We start from the raw sequence: 22,633 nt of genomic DNA, 5'->3' as shown, positions 1-22,633 counted from the left end.
GATTTAGAGTCCCAGCACGACACTCGGGCAGAGAATCACTTCAGCCCGATCACAGAAGTGTGGGTACGAGCAACAGTCCAGGGTAAAATAGAACACCAGGCGAACCCAAAAAAAAGGTAAGCCTACTTAATAAAAACAAGATAAGACAAAACAAGACAAGACAGCAGACTCCACCAAGGAGGAGTTCACAACAGCAACTGAGAAGGCAGTCCACTCTTCCAATTTAGGTTGGACAATTTACCATGGAGAGGTGAGTACAGCAGTGAACCCTGAAACAGATAAGTGTAACCTTAAACTCTTATAGCTATGAATGCTAATAAAAGTAGTTCTAACAGCTTACCCCAGGACCGGAGGCACTATACTCTCATTGGTGGAGATACCACGAACACCTCTCTCCGCAATGGCAGAATTAAACAGACTGCTGCGCTGTAGCTGTCATATAATCGGCTCTTGCTGATCAGTCCGTCGCAGTACGCCAGCATTTACTGCTGTATCGTACCAGAAGCTCGGGAGGAATTAATCCAACAAGACATCGGCTTAGCTTTATACAGGCTAGCGCCACCCTGCAATCAATGTGCAGGTGGGTTCCCAATTAACCCGATCACCTGATACAAGGAGCGAGTGCAGTGGAAAGAGAGCGAGGGTGGTAGAGCGAGCGAGAGAGAGAGAGAATGAGAGAAGAAAAACAACGGAAGGCGAGTAGCCCATCTGGCTACACTACCAACATCGGACATTCTTGTCCCCCCCCCCCCAAAAAAAGGTGGAGCTCCCAGGCGAGAAGAAGACCTCGGAGAAGGTGCATGGATGTAGCAAAGGAGGACATGCAGAGGGGATGCTTGGGATAACATGCCCTCTATGACAGGGTGAGGTGGAGGGAGATGATCTGCTGTGGTGACCATGAAAGGAAGCAGCCAAAAGAAGACGAAAAAGAAATAGAAACTATAAATTAAATGGATATTGTGAAGCTGGGTGTAAATTTAAATGCACAAGTTCGTGCTGCATGCAGGTCTGCGTTTTGGAGTCTCCTTTCATTACTCCGGCCAAGCAGGAGTGGCTACAGAACACCTCAGTGTTGTTTGACAGCCATCAAAGAAAACGAAGAAAATTCTGGAGTCTACATGAACTTTTTTTTTTTTTAAATGGGGCACGTCAGAAGAAAAAAAAGGGAGAACCACTGCTCGAGCAGCAAACCCTGAGCGGTACACTGTGGGAATCCCTGCAATTCCCCCGCTGGCCTGCTGGGGCCGCTGTTGACTGTGAAGTGCAGCACGGACGCCATCTTGAGGAGACCCCGATCTCAGCGCTGGGCTGGTGACAACACGCTCATCATGACGGGATTACTCACTTCCAAGTAAAACGGCATCAGTGTTGGGTTGCAGGCGTTGAGCGGAGAGAAGAGGATCTGCCTCGGCGACGGTTCTCCGCTGCAGGCTGTTTTTAGAGCGAGGCCGCGCTGTAACCCGATGGCCGGCTAGCTGCTGTGTGGATACGCCGCGGCCTGCTCGGGAGGAGGAAGGGTGGTGACGGCGCAAAATGCTTCACCGCTGACTCCCAAACAGACAGTCATCCTGCCCAGAGACTCGCTGCGAGTTGGTCAACGAGCACGATGCACTTATAGATTTCTTCGAAAAGGAAAAACGCTCTGTACTTTCAGATTTAGTTTTTATTTATCGCTGTGTGAACGACCCGGACCGCCGTCTTGCGTACCCTGAATCCCCAGCCGGAGACATGTCATCCAACTGCACCAGCGCAGCGCCCATCAGCGCCAGCAAAACCAAGACGAAAAAGAAGCATTTTATAGGACAGAAAGTGAAATTATTCCGCGCCAGTGAGCCCATACTCAGCGTTTTAATGTGGGGTGTCAACCATACGGTAAATACCTGTGCAGTCTGCCCGTGTGCTGTTTGTTTACGCCGCTGTTTTGATTTAGCTAGCATGCTAGCTTGTTAGCCAGCTACCTTCATCTGTCAAGCCAGTTTTGATGCCCTGTAATTGATCTTTTTCATGCGTGGACTCAGCCAAGTATATGACACTGTACTTGGGCTGTAATCCAGCCGTTTTCGTGCAGTTAATAGCGGACTGCTGCCGCCGCTGCCTCCACGGGTGGCTGTGGCTGAAGCGCGAGTTTTGCGGGGATTTTATTTGGTTAACTTTTGAGAAAATGTGCATATTTGTGATACGTTTTGCGTTTGTATGTGTGTGTAAGAGAGAGAGGGATCATTCAGTGAGCTGCCATCGTGTTCGGTATCTTGTTGCTGTATCGTGAGCTGTTGCTGTAAGTGCGTGCAGGCGTGGGGTGGGAGGGGTGTGACAGGCAGCCGGAGCAGCAGGTTACACAGATTTTCAGCTCCACACAGCTGCTCACAGCAGCCTGCCTATTGTTCAAATAAACCTGCTCTTGAGACTTGCGTTTGCAGCTACCGCACTCCGCGCCTGCGTCCAGTTCGCTGCAGTTTACTCCATCACATCATTTCACTATAAATAGAGCAGAAAATCTATCGCATTCGCTTTTGGACGAGGCTGCCTATGCCTATGAAAAGCTCAGTGAAGGGGCAGATTGGACACCAGTGATGGATGGATGGAGTGGGCTATGCACCAGCAGTTTAGTTCTGCCTGCTGTGAAGGGGCGGTTGCACTCTTGCTTGATTGATGCGCGGAAAAACAACCCCCTGAGGTGTGACACAGAAGTTTTTTGAAAAATATTGTGCCGACTTGGGGAACTCCTGGTGCTGAAATGTTGCTTGTTTGACACACAAAGCTGTCATTTCTTCCCGGGGTCCTGTTAATTTGTGCTCCAGTCATACTTGATTGAATTCTTCATTATTAGACTAACAAAACACAAAGTCTAACAGGTAGTAACAGAAGGGTTAGGATCCCTGGGACATGTTGGCGATCCGGACAGGGAGACTGAATATCCCACTTCATGCTATTTACATGAAGTGCCTGTGCCTGCCTGGAATAGCAAATAAATGCACACTGCTATGGAATTAAGTGAGCTGCTAATGATATGGCTATCACTGCAGCATCTCCATTATTCAGCTGGTGAACTTTGTGTGTGTGTGTGTGTGTGTGTGTGTGGGAGCAGCACACAAGTCCTGACGATTTGAGGTGTGGGCGGGAAGCCGATTCAAGACATCAAACAGACTTCTCATCAAAGCCTTCGTCTTCCACTCAGAAGTCGTATGCATTTTTAATGCAGCCTGAGCTGTGATGCTGCAGGATTTACTGTTGCTCTGTGTATGAGGTGATGTGAGACATCACCTGTGTGATGTTATTAATCCCCCAACAAAACTCCTTCACTGACATGGACGCGCGACACTGATTTTTAAAAGACAGCGTGAGCTGATCTTGATTTTCTTGCATCACATCGGCGCACACGTAAGGCCTCCGGTATGAGGAAGCTGTCAAACTGGATTCTCTGCATGTTGAAAATCTGGTTTGGAAACTTTGATCGTCATGGGCAAACACCTCTGTCAAATTGAAAATATTGGACTTATCTTTGGTGGCTTGAGGTAAGACTGTAGAGTGCTTTTTTTAAAATTAGAAATCAGCAAGTAAAAGCTAATCTCTGCGTGTGATCAGATAGCAGAAAGTGGTATGACCTACAGCTGATACCAATATTTTATACTAACATTATATTCTCTCAAATATAGATTCAGTTTATGGTGGGGAGGCATACATGTACAGCTCTTTGAGCAATTTTGTAAGTTTTTCCTCTGCAAATACATTACTGATCGGTATGAGTGCTAGCTTCTTCAGTGAGTCTCTCCCCTGCGGATGAAGTCCAGCTCCCCCATCTTGGACTGCAGTGGTCTGAGTTGTGCTCTGCAGCCTTGGTGAGATTGTTGTAGCGGTGCATGGTTGTGTTTACTGTGCCCTCCAGAGCAGGAGGAGCACTATTGATGTGAGCTGGAGTCTAAGAAGTTTGAGCTGAAATATGTCCAACCATTTGGCAAAACATCCACTGGAGGGGAGGGGATCATGTGGGCGGGAAGGGCTGGGGTGAGCTGAACTTAATTTTTTTTCTTTTTTTTTATGACTCAAACTTTATTAGATTTTAATATTAAAACAACAACAACAAAAAACACCCAGAAGATAACAGAGTGGACATTCCCAGTCACAACAACAAAACAAATTGAGAATCGATGCATGTTTCCATCCAAAAAAAAAAAAGATCCAAAATAACATAAATACACAATGATGCCAATATTTCACATAGACCCAATTACAGCTATCCTATTTAGTCCGACCTTAACTACTTTAGCCGAATACGTCACTGACCTGTGTATGAAAAGTAGTTAGCCCATTTGTCGTTATAGTCGTCCAGTCTATTTAATAATAATGGATTGGATTTATACAGCGCTTTTCAAGGCACCCAAAGCGCTTTACAATGCATTCACACACTGGTGGAAGCAAGCTACGGTTGTAGCCACAGCTGCCCTGGGCGAGGCTGCTATATTGCGCCATCGGCCCCTCTGGCCAACACCAGTAGGGTAAAGTGTCTTGCCCAAGGACACAACGACCAGGACAGAGAGCCCGGGGATCGAACCGGTGACCTTCCGGTTACAGATACGCTTCCCAACCCCCTTAGCCACGGTCGCCCACAATCTATATGATAATCTTTCATAAGCTGCCACTTGTCCCAAAGAGGTATACCACTGAGGAGTCGATGAGGCCTTCCACTCTTTCACCAACGGCTTCCTCTCCAGCATAATAGCTGTTTGTACCCAATGAGCAAGAGGAGTGGGTAAGTGACTCAAAGCTGAAGGGTCTCCTAATACGTAAAGACTGTTCATAAATGGGACCCCTTGACCTACAACCTTCTCTACTACGGTGTGAATATGAATCCAATAATCTTGGACTTTGACGCACCCCCAAAGCAAATGTAAAAGTGTGCCGCTTCCCTGCTGGTAGGGCTGCCACAAACGATTATTTTGATAGTCGACTAGTCACAGATTATTTTTGCGATTAGTCGACTAATCAGATCATGCATCCATTGGACGTAAAACATACAGCTTATTGCACCAGCAGCATCTGCTCTTATATAACTATCATTAGCTTACAGCTTTAAGTGTTTAAGGCAGTGGTGTCAAACTCAAATACACAGTGGGCCAAAATTCAAAACTGGAACAAAGTCGCGGGCTAACATTAATATTTATTGAAATATATTTATTCCTCCAGATATAAGAATGAATCTTTTCTTATGGACTCAAACACGTTTTGCTGAAAAACTGAATATGGAACAAGCAAAGCTTAATACTAAACAATATATATATTAGCTTTATAATACCAGTAGGCCAGCTCTAGTAATTTGGTGTGGCTTCGCGGGCCACACCAAAGGTATGTGCTAACTAAAAATAAAGACAAGATGAGAGTTTATTAAATTTTAATGACATTTTCAGATTGTTTAGATGGAGTTTAATCTGCTTGACGTTTATTCAGCTGTGTAAAAACTCTTAACTTTAATCTCAGCCAAACAGATTTAATCAGGAACCAATAAAATACTTAAAAAAAGGCAAACAACAACATTTTTAAGTTATCTAAGTGACTTATATATCATGTTTAACCTGAGTAGCGAAAGACGGCGGTGGGTTTGAAAACGATTTGCCGGGAGTCCGGTGTTCTCACGGCTCTAGTGAGCCTTGCCCCCGGCTAGCTATCGAGCTAGCGGTGGGTAACAGACGTCTCTGAAAACGTCGGAGCGCTTTTGAAAATATGTGGTGTCTTGATAAACTGAGCAGATATTTGAGGTTTACACAGCTACATTCTCGCCTGAAAATACGTTAATCGTTTATTTTGTGACCCAGAAAGAATAATAAGAGTAACATTAAAACTAACTAGCTGCCGCCATTGTTGACAACTGAGCTGGGCCGCGCTATGAATTCTGGGACACAGCTTCTTCTTCTTCGGGGTTTAACGGCAGCTGGCATCCTTGTACATGCAGTGCTGCCATCTTCTGTTTCAGTCCGTTATTACACTCTTAAATCCTGCTACTCATTCCTGCATCTTTTGTGATCTTACAAAGCTTCAAACGATGCGTCGACTATTAAATTAGTCTTCAACGATTTTAATAGTCGACGTAATCGTTACTAGTCGACTAATCGTGGCAGCCCTACCTGCTGGCACTTCCAGCATGCATCGTCAGCAACCGTGAGGGTGTCCAGTAAACTCTATTTAAAATCTTAAATTGGACCAATCTTGAACGCAATTCACGTGACATGTTTTCAGATTCCTGAGAATGCCATTCCTCCACTGTAAAGCTGAGATTTAAGTCCATTTCCCACGTTCTTTTGAGGGACAGTGTGTTAGGATCAGAAGCTAATAAAAGCATTTTGTAATAAGCTGATGCCTCTTGTCCATGCCCAAAGGTTTTTTTGATTTCCTCCAGAAAGTCGCAGCTTAAAGGGAACTTTAAACCAAATGTGAGCTGAACTTTCAAAATAAGAGCAAGAGGATCGTCTTCCACTAAACTGAACACAGGCGACGTTGGCACTTCATGGGTTCAAACAAAAAAAAGTTACAAAGTAACCAAACATATTCATTTTTCTGCATGACGAAAAACTAAAATTAGACGACCTTTAAAACGTTGATCGCAGCGTTTGAACTTTAAGGAAGCACAAAATTGGTAACAAATTTCAGCGTCTAACATCCCATAATCAGTCAGCAGAGCCAGTATCAGCTGATTATTTGTGCATACCCGACTGTGTTGTTTACTTCCAGTATGAGAAGAACTTATTTCCTCTAAATGGCAGCACCGTGACTGTGTGCTGTCCCTTTTCATCACTCTATAAAGTGATTTATGCGATTTGCAAGGTTTTTTCCGGAGCTCATCACTGCGCTTTTGCTCTGGATGAGTTTCAGTAAATGAGCCGAGTGTCTGGAGGCGCAGCAGCAGCAAGAAAACCTGCCTGCGTGTTCTTTGGTCCCCGAGTTAATCACTGTCAGAGATTTGAAACGGCTTTGAAATACTGAGCTGTGTTACAGGTAGTCGTGGCTTTGTTCTATAAATTAACCTGCACTACTCACTGAGTACTTTGTGTAGGAGTCTGTTTTTTTTTTGGGTTTTTTTTTGGTTTTGTGCTCAGATCAAAATTGCAAAAGCCAATATTGCTCCCTTGGTTTGTGTTATTCCTCAGTAATTGTGCAGTCTGTTTGTTCAGCTGTTTGCACTCTTCTTCAGGCTCTTTCCTCATTTCTCTCTCTCTCTCTCTCGTTCTCACTTCCCTCTTTCAGATTAACGAGTTAAGTAATGTGCCTGTACCAGTGATGCTGATGCCAGATGACTTTAAAGCCTACAGCAAGATCAAAGTGGACAACCACCTATTTAACAAGTAGGTACATCACAGCTTAGGCACAGTCCGTAATCCACAAGTAAACAAAAGTGTCAAGGCTCCAGCAGGGTTCAGAACACCTTCTGATTCTGATAGACTGACTCCTCATAAAAGGACTCTGCAAGTCTGCTCGCTGGTCAGAGATTGCAGGTTGTAGCTTTAACTTTCTGCATTCATGAAATCCTTTCAGAGGTACAAAGCAGCCCTCCGAACGCCCTGGTATCTGAATCCACGGTGAGGATGTTATTGCAGGACGAGGTTGCATTTAGACACATTATTGTTGAAGCTCATCTGAACGCTTTAAATCATCCTCACTGCAAAGTACCAACCTGGGAACACTGAAACTCTGCACTGTTTTCTTAACCCCTGCACGGCTGAGGTAGAGAAATGTGTCCCACGGTCCTGCATGCAGGAGTGGACAAAACAATGTGGAATTAAAAAAACATCACTGAAATATAGCCAATGCTGCCCCAAAGATGAGTCACTTTGTTGCTCACATTTAGCAGTGTTTTGCACCCCCACTAATGAATTCTGTGTAGGTTTTTGTTTGTTTGTTTTTGAGCGTTTGACTCATTATTAAGGTGCAGATGGTTTTGTCTCTTTGCTCAGGTATGCTCGTCCTTTAAGGGCTGCCTGAGCGCTTTTACAGCTGTTATAAAATGTATTTTGTACAGTCGATCTAAAACAGCAGCAACTTTTAATGCCTAAAATCCTTGTAGTATCACATATTACATTATATGCAAGTTATACTACAGGACTGGTTGATTTTAGGGAATAAACATTGGCCAGTATCCTTCACAGTGTTGACACACCTCACCTGGACTGGATCCATTGTTGTAGATCGATCAGCTGAAGGTGGAGCCTTTAGCCCCTTTTCCATTAGTGCCTACTCGGGTCGGCTCGCCTCAGTTTTCAGGGTTTTCTTTAAGTGATCGTACTTGGTACCAGATACTTTTTTTAGCACCTACTCTGCTGGGGTTCCACGCAATCCGAGGTGATCCAAAAGTGTGACATCGACAGACTGCATACCACCGATTGGTTAGTCAGTGTCATGCCTCGATGAGTCATGAATGTCGTTTGCGAAAATCAAACCCAACAACGAGGGAAATCGCAAAAAAAAACAACCAAAGCCCGAGTCTGACGTAAAGCCGACCGAGCAGCAGGTGTATCGTTGCCTCGATGTTCAGCCTTCGTGTCGTATGCTAATTGTGGGACTCTTGGCTGCGTTGCTATAACGACCCCATGCACATTCGGTGGTACTAGATTGTAATGGAAAACGAGTCGATCCGAGTCGTGCCGTGTTGAGTTGATCCGAGTAGGTACTAATGGAAAAAGGGCTTTTATCGCGAAAGCCACAGATTGTATAAAAGATGGACTTGGACGCCGTGATCTCACTCATTGGATAGTCTGTACCTCACAGCAAGCCTTAATTTTATCCTGATAGTTGATTAAGACATGCTTCAGAAAGCACCAGCAGCACACGCACACAGAAAAGGTCCAGTTTGACTCGGAGTAGCAGAGTTTTGCTCCAGCAGACAGAGACCGGCTCTAACTGCTTCTATGAATCACAGTGGTGACACCCCTAAACCACAGCATCCAGGTGGATACGTTACAAAACCTCACAATATTCAGAGTTGTTAGAAAACTATCCATAGAAGCTGAAACTGGTTTTCATACCAACATGCTTAAATTTGCTGTAAACTTTTAAATTTGGAGTCAAAGTTCAACCTGTGTGGAAATTTGGCAGCGGCACATGTAAGTGTTTCCCAGCAGGAAACTGTTCTTGTGTGGCGCAAACAGTAGAAAAGAATAGATGTAAGAGTGCAGCGGTGCATTGTATGTGGAAGGCTCTTAGAGGAACTGTAACTTTTGGCACTTCCACATTGGCTCCATTTCTTTGCTCTGGGTTGAGCCTTCAGTGAAACTAAAATGAATCAGTGTGGTGTTTTGTTTCTTTTTTCAACATCAGCGAAAAAGTTCAGAAGATCTGAACTAGTTAAGTTTCATTTCAGTTTCCAAAGTGCTTTATTTACTCAGGAGAGCTCGTTTCTCACTTATAAGCTGTAAACTGTGATGGTCCATATCCCAGTGCATCAGGCTCTGCAGTGGTTTCAGTGTGAGGACAAGCAGTGCAACATAAAGAAATATTTGATTTGTGGCTGCATTAGTAGCCGCATCACATTATACATGAGCTTTTTAAAATCTATTTTTTTGTTTGTTTTTCATAAGTGATCAGGGCAATAATGCTGTTGAGATCTTTACATTTAAATCAGTTTGAGTGAGTTCTCTGTTTTCTGCCCTTTGCTGTACTGCAAATGACAACTTCACACCATCTCTTTGTTCAGTCTGATTCCAGAGAAGCAGAAATAAATCCAACAGCGAGCAAAAAAAGTTGAAGTCAGTGATTTTTAATTCCTCGTTTTAGATTGTGTTGACTCTGTTCGTCTCTCCTGCCAGAGAAAACCTGCCTAGTCGCTTTAAGTTTAAAGAGTATTGCCCCATGGTGTTCAGAAACCTGAGGGAGAGGTTCTGCATTGATGACCAGGACTACCAGGTGAGACCTCAGACACTGACGCACAAGCAGAAATGTTCATTCGCTCTCACAGGAGCTTAATCCACCTTGTTGCGTTTGGTTTGGCAGAACTCTCTGACCAGGAGCGCCCCGCTCAACAGCGACACCCAGGGCCGCTTCGGCAACCGCATCCTGTCCAGCTACGACCACCGCTTCGTCATCAAAACCGTGTCCAGTGAGGACATCGCTGAGATGCACAACATCCTAAAGAAATATCACCAGGTAGAGGCACCGCTGCGAGGAACTGCAGAGCCAGACTTTTATTGTGATTCATTATCCTAGTATTGAAATGTGCTCACGTGTCGGGTGTGAGGAGAAAAATTCAGGAGCATCAGTTTGTTAAATAATTTCTAATCTAGATTTGAATCTAAAGATAAAGAGAACCTGTTATTAATTTATTTTCTGTCCATGTATTGTTACAGAAATGGTCGAGGTTTTAAATAACGAGGTCGCGTTTGTACAAGTAATCCCTGTGATTATTTAGGTGGCTCTCGCTAAGCCACAGATAATGCGCACAGTAAAATACAGTCATATACGCACGGACAGAAGATTAAAAACCAATAAGTCAAACATGTTGTAAAACAATTGGCTTGTCAGTTTAAAGCCATGCAGGGCTGAAGCCTGTTGTCAAGCAAAATCTGGTGTGAGTCAGTGGTGAAGAATAAAAGAAGAATAACACAACAAATTAGGTGAAACGCCCAGCTTCACTTTTTACCCCTCGGCCGTAAAAGGCTGATGGATTATTGCTGTCGCCCTGCAGGGCGGGCGGAGTGGACACAGGTGTGTGAACGGAAGAACTCGAGAATGAAGCGACGTAGGAGTTTCAAATTGATAGCACAGGTGTTTATACACTCCGGCACCAGTATTTATTTTTTATGATGTCATAGAGAATATAAAAGTTTAGGGACATATCAGCCCCAGCAGATCAGGAGGAAATTAAGCCTGAAGTAGGAGGAGCTAAAACGGATTGCTTGGATCTGCAGCATGGCCATAAGATAAAGAAGGATTATTCTGAGCTGTGAATTGTGCAAAACTAGCTTAGCAGAGTCCAGGAATAAACGCGTGGCGCTGGAAATGAGCAGAATAATTCCCGTCCCAACAGGAGTGTTGGAGGAGAGCGTGATCTCTGCCTTTTAAAGTTAAACACAGAAACGAAGCTGCGCTCACTTTTAATCAGCTTGTATTCTGCGTGTATTTGATTCCTCACCCCCACACTTCCTGTTTCTCTCTGTGCTCGCCTCCCCTGGCCGTCTCCAGTTTATAGTGGAGTGTCATGGCAACACGCTGCTCCCTCAGTTCCTGGGCATGTACAGGCTAACGGTGGACGGGGTGGAGACGTACATGGTGGTGACCCGGAATGTATTCAGCCATCGGCTCACCGTACACCGCAAATACGACCTGAAGGTAGGTACGCTGGCTACGCCGCACATGCACACGAGTCTCATCATCCTTTTAGAGAGCTTTACGCCACATTTACGGTCTCGCATACGTTCTTCAAACTCAGTTTCATAATTTGGCTTTCATTTTTTTTAAACTTGAGGGTTATTTAACAATATGTGTTAATTTAAGCACTTGTGGTAAATGGACCCGTTCTTGTAAAGTGCGTTTCTACTCTGAGCACTCAAAGTGCTTTTTACAACAGGCCTCATTCACCCATTCATACAAGCTTTTTTCTATGCTCAAGTATTTTCTGACATTTCCATCCATCAGAGAGCAGCTGGGTGTTAGTATGTTGCCCAAGGATATTTGGCATACAGACGGGAGCATCGGAGATCAAAACGCCAGGCTTCTAATTAGTAGATGACCTGCTCTACCTCCTGAACTTTTTTTTTCCCTTTGGCAGTAAAATGTTTTTAGACAATAAATCAATTTCATATAGCCAGGAGTCTCCTGGGAACGAAAGCACTGTTTGGGGATCCATGCTCGTGATTATACTGGTATAAAATGCCTTTCCCTCCCCACACACAGCAGACTCTTTGACCAACACATGCAGGGTTAAAGAGATAAACGAGTGTCTCTGCAAATACACAGGCCCATGAGACCCATCTCATTTCAAATCAGACCAACAGCGAGGAACATCTCCCCCCGAATCATGACAAATTCTCAACTCACTATAAAAGCAACATAAAAATATAAAACTATTGTGTCCAAAGTGTTGTTGAGATGCTGAGATGAAGCTACAGTGAGGGAGATTAAATGTAATGTTTAACTGATAATGCTGTTTTGATTAGCAATCCTGCTGTCATCAGTTCCGCCGATCGTTGTTCATTAGCGCAGCCCTAAACGATGAAAGCCATGACAAAGAGCTGAAACACTTCAACGCAGTTCGGTTGTCTTTATAACTTCTGCTGTTGCCATCTTGGTGTTTTGAAACCGGATGTGAGAGCGAAAGGTCCATCTGAGAAACTGCACAATCATCGATTAATGGCTTGTGACTAACAGCGAAGCCATTAAGAATACCCCAGATAATCTTTTTTGGCTCTTAAAATGACAATAGCTTAGTAAAATGGAATTAATGATCTGCTGAATAAGACTTAATCCCATAAACTCAGGAAGGATTTTTATTGAAGTCACAGAGAAAGGAGGCTGTGGGACTTTTTACCATCCACTTCCACACAAGCTGGAGTCTATTTGGAACCAAGTATCGCCCCCTGGTGGCCAGTAAAAATGGCACGGTGTCTTCATCTTCTACTCACTTGTCTTTTATACTGTCTGTGGGTACAATACAATATATAAAAAACAATAAAGGATTAATCACAATCTGTGCGAAGGTGAAGAAATGATTGATAATTTTTCTTTTAAGGAAGTATTTTTTAATTGAAGGCCATAATTTATAAACTTTAGAAATAAATGTAATCTTAAAACATCCAGTTTCTGTTGCTTTTGGCTTTTCTGTAACTATTAACCAGACAGATTCCTCGATATTTGCATCCCTGATTGCTACCCAAGGATTGAACTAGGTCTGTATGAAGATGACTGTGGATGTAGCTCACTTCTTTAATCGGTGCTTATCGGCACACACCTCCTTTCATGCCGGTATCCTCAGGAGAAAGCATCTTTGTGTTTCTAATACTGACAGCTGTGTGCAAATATGCTAATGCTTCCTCTGATGTGTCTCGCTCATTCTATTTTTATTCTTATTTTGCATCTTTTCTAGGGTTCGACAGTCTCAAGGGAAGCCAGCGACAAGGAGAAGGTGGGCTTTATTTCTGTGCATTGATGTCTGCTGACACGATGGGATAAAAATAGATGGCCTTAGCTCACCCCACAAGCAAACCTGTCATACTGCTGCTAAAATTAAGTGCTTGTATGTAAGCAGATGCTGTCAGCATGATTTGACTTAAATTTGTGTATTTTCTCTGTCACATGGTTGTAATCATGACTGCATGAATATGAATGTTAACATCAGTGCACGCTGAAAGTCAGCAGCCGATGATGTAGGTGGGCCCCGGCACCTCTGAGTTTTTCATTAGCATTTAAAAACAGGTTTGGTTTGAATATAAAACACGGCTCCTGCTGCAGCTTCATAACACCACCCCCTCTTCTCTTCAGGCGAAAGAGCTCCCCACTTTCAAAGACAACGACTTCTTGAATGAAGGCCACAAGCTGCAGATAGGAGACGACAACAAAAAGTACTTTTTGGAAAAGCTAAAACGGGATGTAGAGGTAAAACACACATTCAGGCTTTCATTGTTCCTGCTCTGGAATGAAACCGCTTCACCCAGCATAAATGCTGAGATTGTTTTTGTTAACAGGCTCCCTGCGCTAAAACGTTATGCATGAGTAAGCCTAAATATAATTTATTTTATGGATTCGTTTATGTAAAGTCTGAACTCCAGTTTGGATCTTTTCTGTTAATGCGCTCTCATTTTAGCTTGTAATCTTAAAACAACCCAAGCGCTCCAATTCAGGCTCTACAGTTAGCATGTTAAATGCACAAGTTCATGACAGTATCATCAGGAAGAGACAGAACAAGTGTGGCTTGTTTCGAAGGGTTGCCAAGAGGAAGGTTCTGATGCTCTGCACCGTGTTTGGAGAAATGCACCTGTCAGCGTGGTGGTGCAGGGGTGATCATGCAGTCATTGAGTGGGCCGTGAACTCTGTATACCAAAGTATTCTAGAGTCATAGTGACAGGACAGTGATGCTAAGCAGAGCAGCAAATCTACATCAGAATGATGACGGGCCACTAGAACTTTTTTTATCGAGCAGACCTCAGTTTGGTTGAAATGCTGCACTGGGGCCTGAAGAGAGCTGTAGCTAAAGAAACGATGTCAGAGACGGATGCAGCCATACAGAAAACTCTTACTTCAGCTTATTGTTGCTAAAAGTGGTTCATGAGGTGTACTTAATTTTCCACATGACTGCATAAAGCCTGACGAAGACTTTTATTTTCCCCCTTGGCTACAACATGTATTTCTAAAGATAAAAAACTAAAAGTTCAAATCAGCCTCCTGCTGGTATAATCAGTAAATGTTTCTGAAACCTTACTGTCTGTAAACACGGCATGCCTCACTTATTTAACCATCACACCGGTGAGATGAATATTTTAACAGCTGTTACTTGAAATTTAATTTGTAAAATGATTCCAAACGTTAGTCTGAAAGACCGGAACGGCGACTGCTCTGTGCAGAGATGCAGAGGTTTTGAACCAAGTGTTTCCTGTGTGTTTTAGTTCCTGGCCACTCTGAAGATCATGGACTACAGTCTCCTGGTGGGCATCCATGATGTGGAGCGGGCGGAGCAAGAGGAGATGGACGTGGAGGGCACGGGGGAGGACGAGGAGTACGAGAACGACGGGATGGGAGGAGGCGTGTTAACGGGCTCTTTCGGCACGCCTCCCGACAGTCCCGGAAACCCTCTGAACTGCGGCGGGTTTTTCGGCCCCGGGGAGTTCGACCCCTCTGTGGATGTTTACGCGATCAAGAGCCATGACAGTGAGCGCCGCCTTTAACATGAGTGTTATTGAAATTCGCAGCCAGCAGATTAACGCCGTCTTTATCGGCTGTTTTGTTTGTTTTAATAAAATCTCCTTGTGGCGTTCTCCACAGGTGCTGTGAAGAAGGAGGTATACTTCATGGCTATCATCGACATTCTCACACACTATGACGCTAAGAAAAAAGCTGCACATGCTGCCAAAACTGTGAAACATGGGGTGAGTGTTAAGATTAGCGCTCTGCTCGCCACCGACTGTTTGTTTTGCTGCTCAGCTGTGTGCCGCTGTAAACACGACGAGACAAAAGCTGCCCAGGCGTGGCCCCGTGGACTGAAAGCCTTTCTTTCTAACCACCACCTCCTTCCTGATGACGTTAATCACATGGCGCGATTGATCGCCGCAGCCTGTAGTCTAATGTCTCTGTCATTTAAAGACTGCTTTTATAATTATTATCGCTTTGTCTGACACAGTCACCGTGGTAACAGATTTTGTGTGTGGTTTTCCCTGAAAGGTTTGGTTTTTTTTTCCTCTTGAAATGTGTGGTGCTGTGTACTTTATCACATGTGTCACTTCATCTAAATTGTGTTTATGTTTATTTTTTTGTTCCCAGGCGGGGGCCGAGATCTCGACAGTGAACCCGGAGCAGTACTCCAAACGATTCTACGAGTTCATGTCCAACATCTTATCGTAAACATCATCTTCCAGTCCAGCCAGCTGGTCTCTCCCTGTCAGATCTGTCAGATGCCACGCCCACGCGCACACACACACACACACGTTTCTCTCCTCCCTCACCTCAGTGTAGGTCAGTCTCCCATCGTTAAAACTAAACCACCTCTCCTCAGCATCAAGCCTGTTACACTATCCCGACTCCACCTGTGAACCCCTCTCACTGAATTTGGTTCCTGGTATTCTCCCTGTGGTGTTTTTCTTAAAAAACAAACAAACAAATAAACAAACAACAAAAAAAGAACCTGCTCTCCTTCAGCCACCTTGTTGCTCCTCACGCCAGCACGGAAACTGTCTCACTAATGCCTTGAATGAGTGTGTCAGCTTCAGCAGTTACCAGTTCGTTAGTAGAGTCTCTTTAGTTTCTGTTCATGTTGTTGTTGTTCCTATAATTTCTATTAGACATACACGCACACATGCAGCACACACGCAGATGAAGAAAGGTCTGATTGCATGGCAAACTCTTCGACAGTCGCCATCAGGCTTCTCTCTCGGTAACAATTTTTCTTTTGTTTTTTTTACAAGTTCTTCTGATGGATTTGGAACGACAGGGTGATGAACACATGAATATATAATGGTGTATTAAGTAAAAGAATGCAATATCAAAAAAATGCATGGCTGACTTGTACATGAGACTCCACCAGTTGAAACATCGAACCACTGAACTTGGCATCTGAGTGTTACGACTAAAACTTTTTAAAAAAAGGAAAAAAAAATCCGTGTTTGAATGTTCTGTTGCCATATTGTTTCTGAATATTTTTCCAATTTAACCGTGAACTTGGTGGAGGTCGGTCAAAGAGGACAAAAAAACAACAAAAACATTCACTTTAAAAAGGGGAATTCTGCAGCAAATACTTGTTTTATTACCATAAGGATCATTTTTATATCTTGTTTACATTAATGTAGCAACTTTGTGTTTGTATACAGTATTGTTTTGTTACCAGCAGACATTAGGAAAAAAGGTTACTTGAAAATGATTCATTGCATATTAAAGGGAGTTTTATCTTGTTTTTGTGGTTTGGCTGTGCTTCTTTCTGCTTCTTGGGTCTCATATTTGTAACACTTGGCTTTGGTGGGTAATGGATTACATGTAATCTGATTACTATACCAATAAGAACTATTAGTCCAGACTGCATTTACACTAGTGAATCTATTATGCTTTTTTTCTTATTGCTATACTGTTACAAACTCTTTACATTAAGAAGCTGTTTTGTGAGCGTGTCCAGAGGCCAGATGGGCACCATTAATCCAACATGCTGTTGGATGGCAGGTGAAAACTTCCTGCCTGATTTTGACTCTGGAACCAGGAAAAATTCCAGTTTGCTTTAAACCCAGGCTGTCATCCCAACGGTCTGGGGGTCATTTGGATGATTTTGGAAAATGTGAAAATTAGGAGGGCAAAGTATTTTTGTTTTGTCAACTCTACAGCCTTACATGCCCTGTGGCTCAGCTGAAGAAAAACTGTTAAATGACAGAAGTGTTCATGTTTGAGTATTTACTACATGCATATAAAAATACAGTAGGTTCACAGTAAGAACGGGATATTTTTGTGAATTGGCATGAAACGTTTTTGATTACTGGGCAGTCTCTGCATTTTTTGTATGCATTTCCTGTGATTTACTACAGCAGTATTTCTTTTATAATGTGGAAAAAAATTGTTGAAACTGCACTTTTTGTAACTTGGGGATTAAATGTGTACTACTTTAACAAATAAAAGTTTTTTTCCTTTTTTATAGGTAATGGCTTTACTGGTCCAGCCCTCTTGAGCTCATATTGACATTATGTGAGTTTAATATTCTGTAAATGGCATTTTAAGGGGCTTGTTTTCTTTCTGTGCTTTTTCAACATCTTTCCCACTGGTGCCTTAAACTACATCATCATATTCTGTGGGAGACTTGTGTGCTCTTGGTGAGCTTTCCTGGAAGGTGTGCCTGATTGGACTTGAACCCTCAACTGCTCTCCCACTACTCCACACAGGTGTGTTATCAAGGGTGAAGGTCTGAAGGAACAAGTGGCACAAATGTCAAAGGTGAAGTCTAAACTTTGTGGTTCACCCTCAATCCTTAAAAATGTAATTTGTTAGAGCATTTTAACAACTCATCAAGGATTTTGATGAGCTCATTCAATCAGTTTGCGATTTCACTTTGAGGCATTGATTTCGACAGTGAACTCGATTTCTAAGATTAGAAGCAACTTTAAACAAGATCCTCCAACAATGACATCGGTCGTGTTTATTGTTTAAACCTAAGTTCATTTATTGAACAGTGCGAATGAGGAAAGAGACACAATACAAGGATTTCTTATTATTTTTGTACAAAATATCTGAGTTAATGACGTATGAAGAGAAGAAGGAGCTCTAGTCCATCCTGGCCTTCAGGGTTCGTGTGGTGATCTTGTCTTTCTCACTGCCAGACAAAAGAAAACAGCTGTCAATCACTGCAGACTCCACCCAGCAGCTCTGCGCTGTGCTCAGCCTCAAAATACATACTTTGTTATGTTCGTCATGTGGACTGACTTGTATGCACATAACTGCTGATTGGGTAACACTTCTACAGATTCATCTAACCTTTTCCTACTTCTGGACCTCATTGACCAACAACCCTCTGTCAGTCATCTTGTCTTGAGCTGAACTAAACAGACTGAGCTGTCAGGGAGGGGTGAAAACACTGCTGTAAACCAACGGTGTGATTTATAGCAAAAAATAAATTGATCTTTGTAGCAAAAATTAGTGCAAACATGTCATTTTTTCATAATTGCTGGAAGTCTAAATCATATTGAGATTTAAACTTCTGGTCATTTAGACAATTACCAAAACACAAAGGAGAGGGAAAAAAGTTAAAGCCACGCAGGAAAGGTGAAGAAATAAATGAGGAGTATTAAGAGGGGAGACTGAGGTCTGTCTCTTGGTTGCTTAGTTACAGACAAAGAACAAGCAGCATAGAAATGATGGATCTTGTGGATGTGTACCACCACTATAAGATTAATTCTTCTCGGACCCCTCATTCAGGGAAAGCCCCACCTGTTACACCAGCCATGGCTGAAAGACAGTGTGGATGCAAACCTGCACGCCATACTTACATGACATGTACGACGACTCCCATGCCAGAAACTGCATCTCGATCAACTGCATTCAGCATTGCCTGGGAGATGGTCTCAAACAGATCATCCGGCTCCTGCACGACCAGAACAAAATTCAAATCAACACTCATTAGAGTTTCAACACCTCAGAAGAATTACTGCGTCTTTAATCACCATGTTGCGTTTAAATTCCTTGGATGTTGAACAGTGTAAGTTAAAACTACAGATATTTAAATTTAAAAAGAAAGAAAAGGTAAGCTCACTAACAATCCTGCAGACTTATCTGAACACAAATAAACTAAACCCAAGTACAGGTGGTTTCAGGTTTAATACTGACCATATCCGGCTCCCACAAAGATTCACACATGCCGTACATCTGCTCCGAGCAGGTGCCGCTCACAACAAAGTCCTCTGTCACCATGGGGCAGCCAATCAAATCCAAGGAGCAGATGAAGGGTTCAAAGGTTTTAGGATCTAATCCGGCGATCACAGGCTCGATGTAGTAAGGCCCAAACCTAATGAGAGAATCAGACATGAAGAAGTGTCCAGCATTCCCACATTCGCATTAAAGTACTGACTGGACCGAGCTCAGACTCCAGGAGTACGTCGTCCAATAGATTGTTGTGCAAGTATAAACACAGAACATCACTGAGGTGACCTTTTGAGTTCATTGTTCAAACAAACTGGCAGAAACAAAAGACAAATTAGTATTCATGCTTTCGGCAGTTCAGTGTACTCACCTCCTTTCATACAGCAGGTTGGACACCATGCTCATGAAGGTTTTGGGTTTGATCTGGCGACCCTCCTTCAGCTCATACAGGTTGAGTCTGAATTTCAGCCTCTGGGCTCTGCAAAAAGGGATGGATGACAAGAAATCATTCGACCACTGATCTGTCCTGATTCAGCATCAGAAATTAGTTCAGTAAAGTCTGTTACTACCATCTTCTGCTATCAAACACGAAGACTGTGGTAATTAAATTTGGGTGGTTTCACACTCAATGTTTAGTCTGGTTAAACTGGACCCTGGTTAATTTTTCTCCCATTGACATGACTTTGTAGTTATTCCCAGGTACAGGCTGAGACAGCAGGAACAAACCCTTTAGGAAGAGCTGCTGCCAAACTGTTAAGATGTGATCATAAAATACATCAGCAGCAGGCTGAGAGATGATCCAGCTGTGCCAAATATCACATATATTTAACATCATTCAAAAAAAAAAAATTGGTCTCTGAAGTGAGGGTGTCTCATTTAGTTAAGACTCCTTGTGTGCAGGTGGATGAGAATAAAACATGAGGAAAGGACACAGAAAAATCACTTTTTACCCTTGTATTTAATTTCTTTCAACATATTTTGCTTCACTTCAAACTTTAAGAAACTGAGCTGAAAGTTCGCAAACCAATGAGCTGATTCCGAGCAGAGCAAATAAAATACAGGCATAAAAAAGACATTTTGAGAGGACGAGATTCCCACTCACACTGTCTGAACATCTGTCGCCAAACCAGCCAGCCCGATGTACAGCCTGTCTCCCATGGGGAAGATCTTCTGGAAGTCTGTCGTGACCATCTGGGCCTGAATGCCAAACCTCCGGTCTGCTGCGATCGCCACGCAGTTCTTCCCCCGCATGGCCATGACAGCCCCGCCATTATATGACATAATAGACTGGGAGAGGAGAAGAGGATGGAGGACAAAAATGGATCAATCACCTGATCAACCAAATCTATAAAAGGGTCACATCACCTCAAATGACTGGGGTCATCAGATTTGCCTGAAGATTTTTTGGTCCAAAGTTTGGATGAACATGAATATCTGAAAAACTACTAAAGATAAAAGTCTCATACTTTCACTGTCTCCTCTTACCATAAAACTGAATCAGGGGAATGTACATGCTTAAAAACTGGGTATCAAAAATGACAAACATGTATACAGCATGTATAACAAATCAATTTCTGTGTTTTAGTTAGAATACCACCAAAAAAAAAAGTCCTGGATTTTGTTCTATTAGGATTAGACCATCTACTGACATCTACTGATATTGTTTTTGTGGTATAACTTGTCATATTCGTATTTTCTCCCTTTCTGTGTCTAAAAAGTATCTAAATGTATTCTGTTTTTTCTGTAGAAATAATAGTCTTGACTTGGCTACAGTGGAAAAATAGCGTTTATTTAATACATTATAAAATCAAAAGCAAAACGTATACTGACTAAGCAGAAATTTTTAACACCAAAAAGTGTAACTCTCACAAGAGCTACCATCTTACCACATAAACAGTAAGAAAGTGTGTGAAATATTGCATGTATACATTTGTCAATTCATGAGGTTTTCTAGTGGAGAACAGCGCTCCTGAGATGCAGGTTGCTGATGCTTGCTTCTGACAGTAGCTTTAGAAAATCCAGTTTTAACTGTTTTCATCGCTTTAAAGTTTAATCTGTCAGTGTCTGTTTAATCTTACAGTGTCTAGTGAGCTTTGGCTGAGACTAAACACGCTCACTAGCGTTGAAAAACGAAATACACTAAAACCAAAGCCAAAAAAGTGAGTTAAAAAAAAAACAATCCTGCACAAAAATCAACGCTAGCTCAAGAGTAGCAGAAGCTAAGCATTTAGCTTTCAGGTTTTCTCTAGTTTTATTCTCCAGAATCGAGAGCTAAATTATTCATTAGGACATTATCAGTAATTAAATAATGATTTACTGTAAAACTAAATTCGCATTTTCCTCAGAATTAATTCAGATGTTACCGGTAGGTAACTTTAGTGACCATGCTAAAGATGTCTGATGCTACCGTTGTTAGCTCAAGTCTCTGTTAGCCTACAAACTCAGTTTAATATAATTTTTATCCAACCAGCCGCGCGGATGTTAACTTATTTTTAATGTTCTTACCATTGTGAAGGCGCTGGTTTAGATTCCTAACTGCTAAAACGGACAAACTCTGCTGCTTCCCAGCTTTGTGAATGATTGCCGTTAGCTTCCGACAGTGACTACACGATTTAGAAACACGAGATCACACTAACTATCTACATACGTAACGGAAGCCTTCAGATATGATTGGCTGACATCCTCAGCGATGTGCAACTGTGATTGGGTGAGAAATGCAGCGTGACCAAAGCGTGCATAGTTTGGTAGAGGCGCGTTAAAGCGAAATTGAAACACAGCGGAGCGGTAAGGTAGTTTAAAACTGTGCTGTCACTCCCCTGTAAACACAACAGGTTAAAATAAGGCTTAGGCAGTTAGACATACAGTTTAACCCAGAGCTAAAAATGTCGTGAACTAAAGATTACATTTTATTTGATCATGAACGAGAAAAAAAAAAGAATCCACTGTAATTACACGTGTACAATCACTTCATGTGACACAGCCACCATATAATAGAGAGAGGTCAGCTAATCTTTTTTTTATTATTATTTTGCCATACAATAACACTTTTGCTGCTCATCATACGCCACATAACCTGCAGAACAATTTATTCCAGCTGAGGATAGTTGCCATAAGGTGAAAGCAAACACATGGCCTTACTGGAGATTTATGCTTCAGTCTATGCTGCAAACTACAGCATAACCTGACTTTCCAGGAAATCTAACTACACCTTTGGCGGTCGCAGCCCACAATGAATAAGAATGGCACCAATAATGATTTCATATAAGGACTCACAAATGTCAGCAAATTCCTGGAGGGAAATTCTGAAATACCAGAATGGAGAGGAGGTAAAAAGAAGTGGAAAAACTTGAGGGACAAATATGTTTGCTCCTGAGAAAACGCTGATCACACAGGGATCCAAGATGGGAAAAAGTCCCAGGATTTTATTTGTATCTGCCGTGGCTGGCACTGTATATAAGACACAAGGATATGACCACACAGTAATTAAAACATAATGCAGCAGCAAAAGCATGAATGCTGGCAACATCAATGGCCTCTACAAAGATTCCTCACAGAAGTCAAAAGTTGGGTTTTTGATTTGGCTCCTGGGACTTGAATTAGTGGAGGGGAGAACAGGTAAAGC

At 42.7% G+C, this 22,633-nt stretch overlaps 2 protein-coding genes across 2 annotated transcripts; one reads left to right on the top strand and one right to left on the bottom strand.

Moving 5' to 3' along the window:
* The first annotated feature begins 1,298 nt into the window (after window positions 1-1,298).
* LOC146631239 (phosphatidylinositol 5-phosphate 4-kinase type-2 beta-like) lies at window positions 1,299-17,244 on the top strand. Its single transcript, XM_085355208.1, has 10 exons — window positions 1,299-1,872; window positions 7,234-7,331; window positions 9,789-9,885; window positions 9,973-10,125; window positions 11,161-11,307; window positions 13,061-13,099; window positions 13,456-13,569; window positions 14,577-14,838; window positions 14,953-15,056; window positions 15,448-17,244. Exons 1-10 carry the CDS (start codon window positions 1,729-1,731, stop codon window positions 15,526-15,528), a joined length of 1,239 nt encoding a protein of 412 aa, XP_085211334.1. The 5' UTR covers window positions 1,299-1,728; the 3' UTR covers window positions 15,529-17,244.
* Window positions 17,245-17,776: 532 nt separating this feature from the next.
* On the bottom strand, window positions 17,777-21,637 carry psmb3 (proteasome 20S subunit beta 3). Its single transcript, XM_085356454.1, has 6 exons — window positions 21,517-21,637; window positions 20,114-20,298; window positions 19,382-19,489; window positions 18,979-19,156; window positions 18,642-18,736; window positions 17,777-17,968 (listed from the first exon to the last, which is right to left on the bottom strand). Exons 1-6 carry the CDS (start codon window positions 21,517-21,519, stop codon window positions 17,920-17,922), a joined length of 618 nt encoding a protein of 205 aa, XP_085212580.1. The 5' UTR covers window positions 21,520-21,637; the 3' UTR covers window positions 17,777-17,919.
* Between the last annotated feature and the right edge of the window lie 996 nt (window positions 21,638-22,633).

Source organism: Diplotaxodon limnothrissa, linkage group LG6 (genome assembly GCF_057381915.1).
Source record: "Diplotaxodon limnothrissa isolate DT_005_m linkage group LG6, D_limnothrissa_male_GT1.1, whole genome shotgun sequence".
Taxonomy (NCBI): domain Eukaryota; kingdom Metazoa; phylum Chordata; class Actinopteri; order Cichliformes; family Cichlidae; genus Diplotaxodon; species Diplotaxodon limnothrissa.
The sequence above is the reverse complement of the archived record's forward strand: the minus strand, read 5'-3'. Positions and strand labels throughout refer to the sequence as shown.

Bases quoted from the DNA above. Each gene is read 5' to 3' on its own strand.
- psmb3 (XM_085356454.1), bottom strand. The intron at 19,490-20,113 runs GTGAGTGGGAAT...CCCTTTTTGCAG, and splicing joins GCGACAGATGTTCAGACAGT to AGCCCAGAGGCTGAAATTCA. The intron at 19,157-19,381 runs GTGAGTACACTG...TTCTCTCATTAG, and splicing joins AACCTGCTGTATGAAAGGAG to GTTTGGGCCTTACTACATCG.
- LOC146631239 (XM_085355208.1), top strand. From the start codon at position 1,729: ATGTCATCCAACTGCACCAGCGCAGCGCCCATCAGCGCCAGCAAAACC. The intron at 9,886-9,972 runs GTGAGACCTCAG...TTGGTTTGGCAG, and splicing joins TTGATGACCAGGACTACCAG to AACTCTCTGACCAGGAGCGC. The intron at 13,570-14,576 runs GTAAAACACACA...TGTGTGTTTTAG, and splicing joins AGCTAAAACGGGATGTAGAG to TTCCTGGCCACTCTGAAGAT.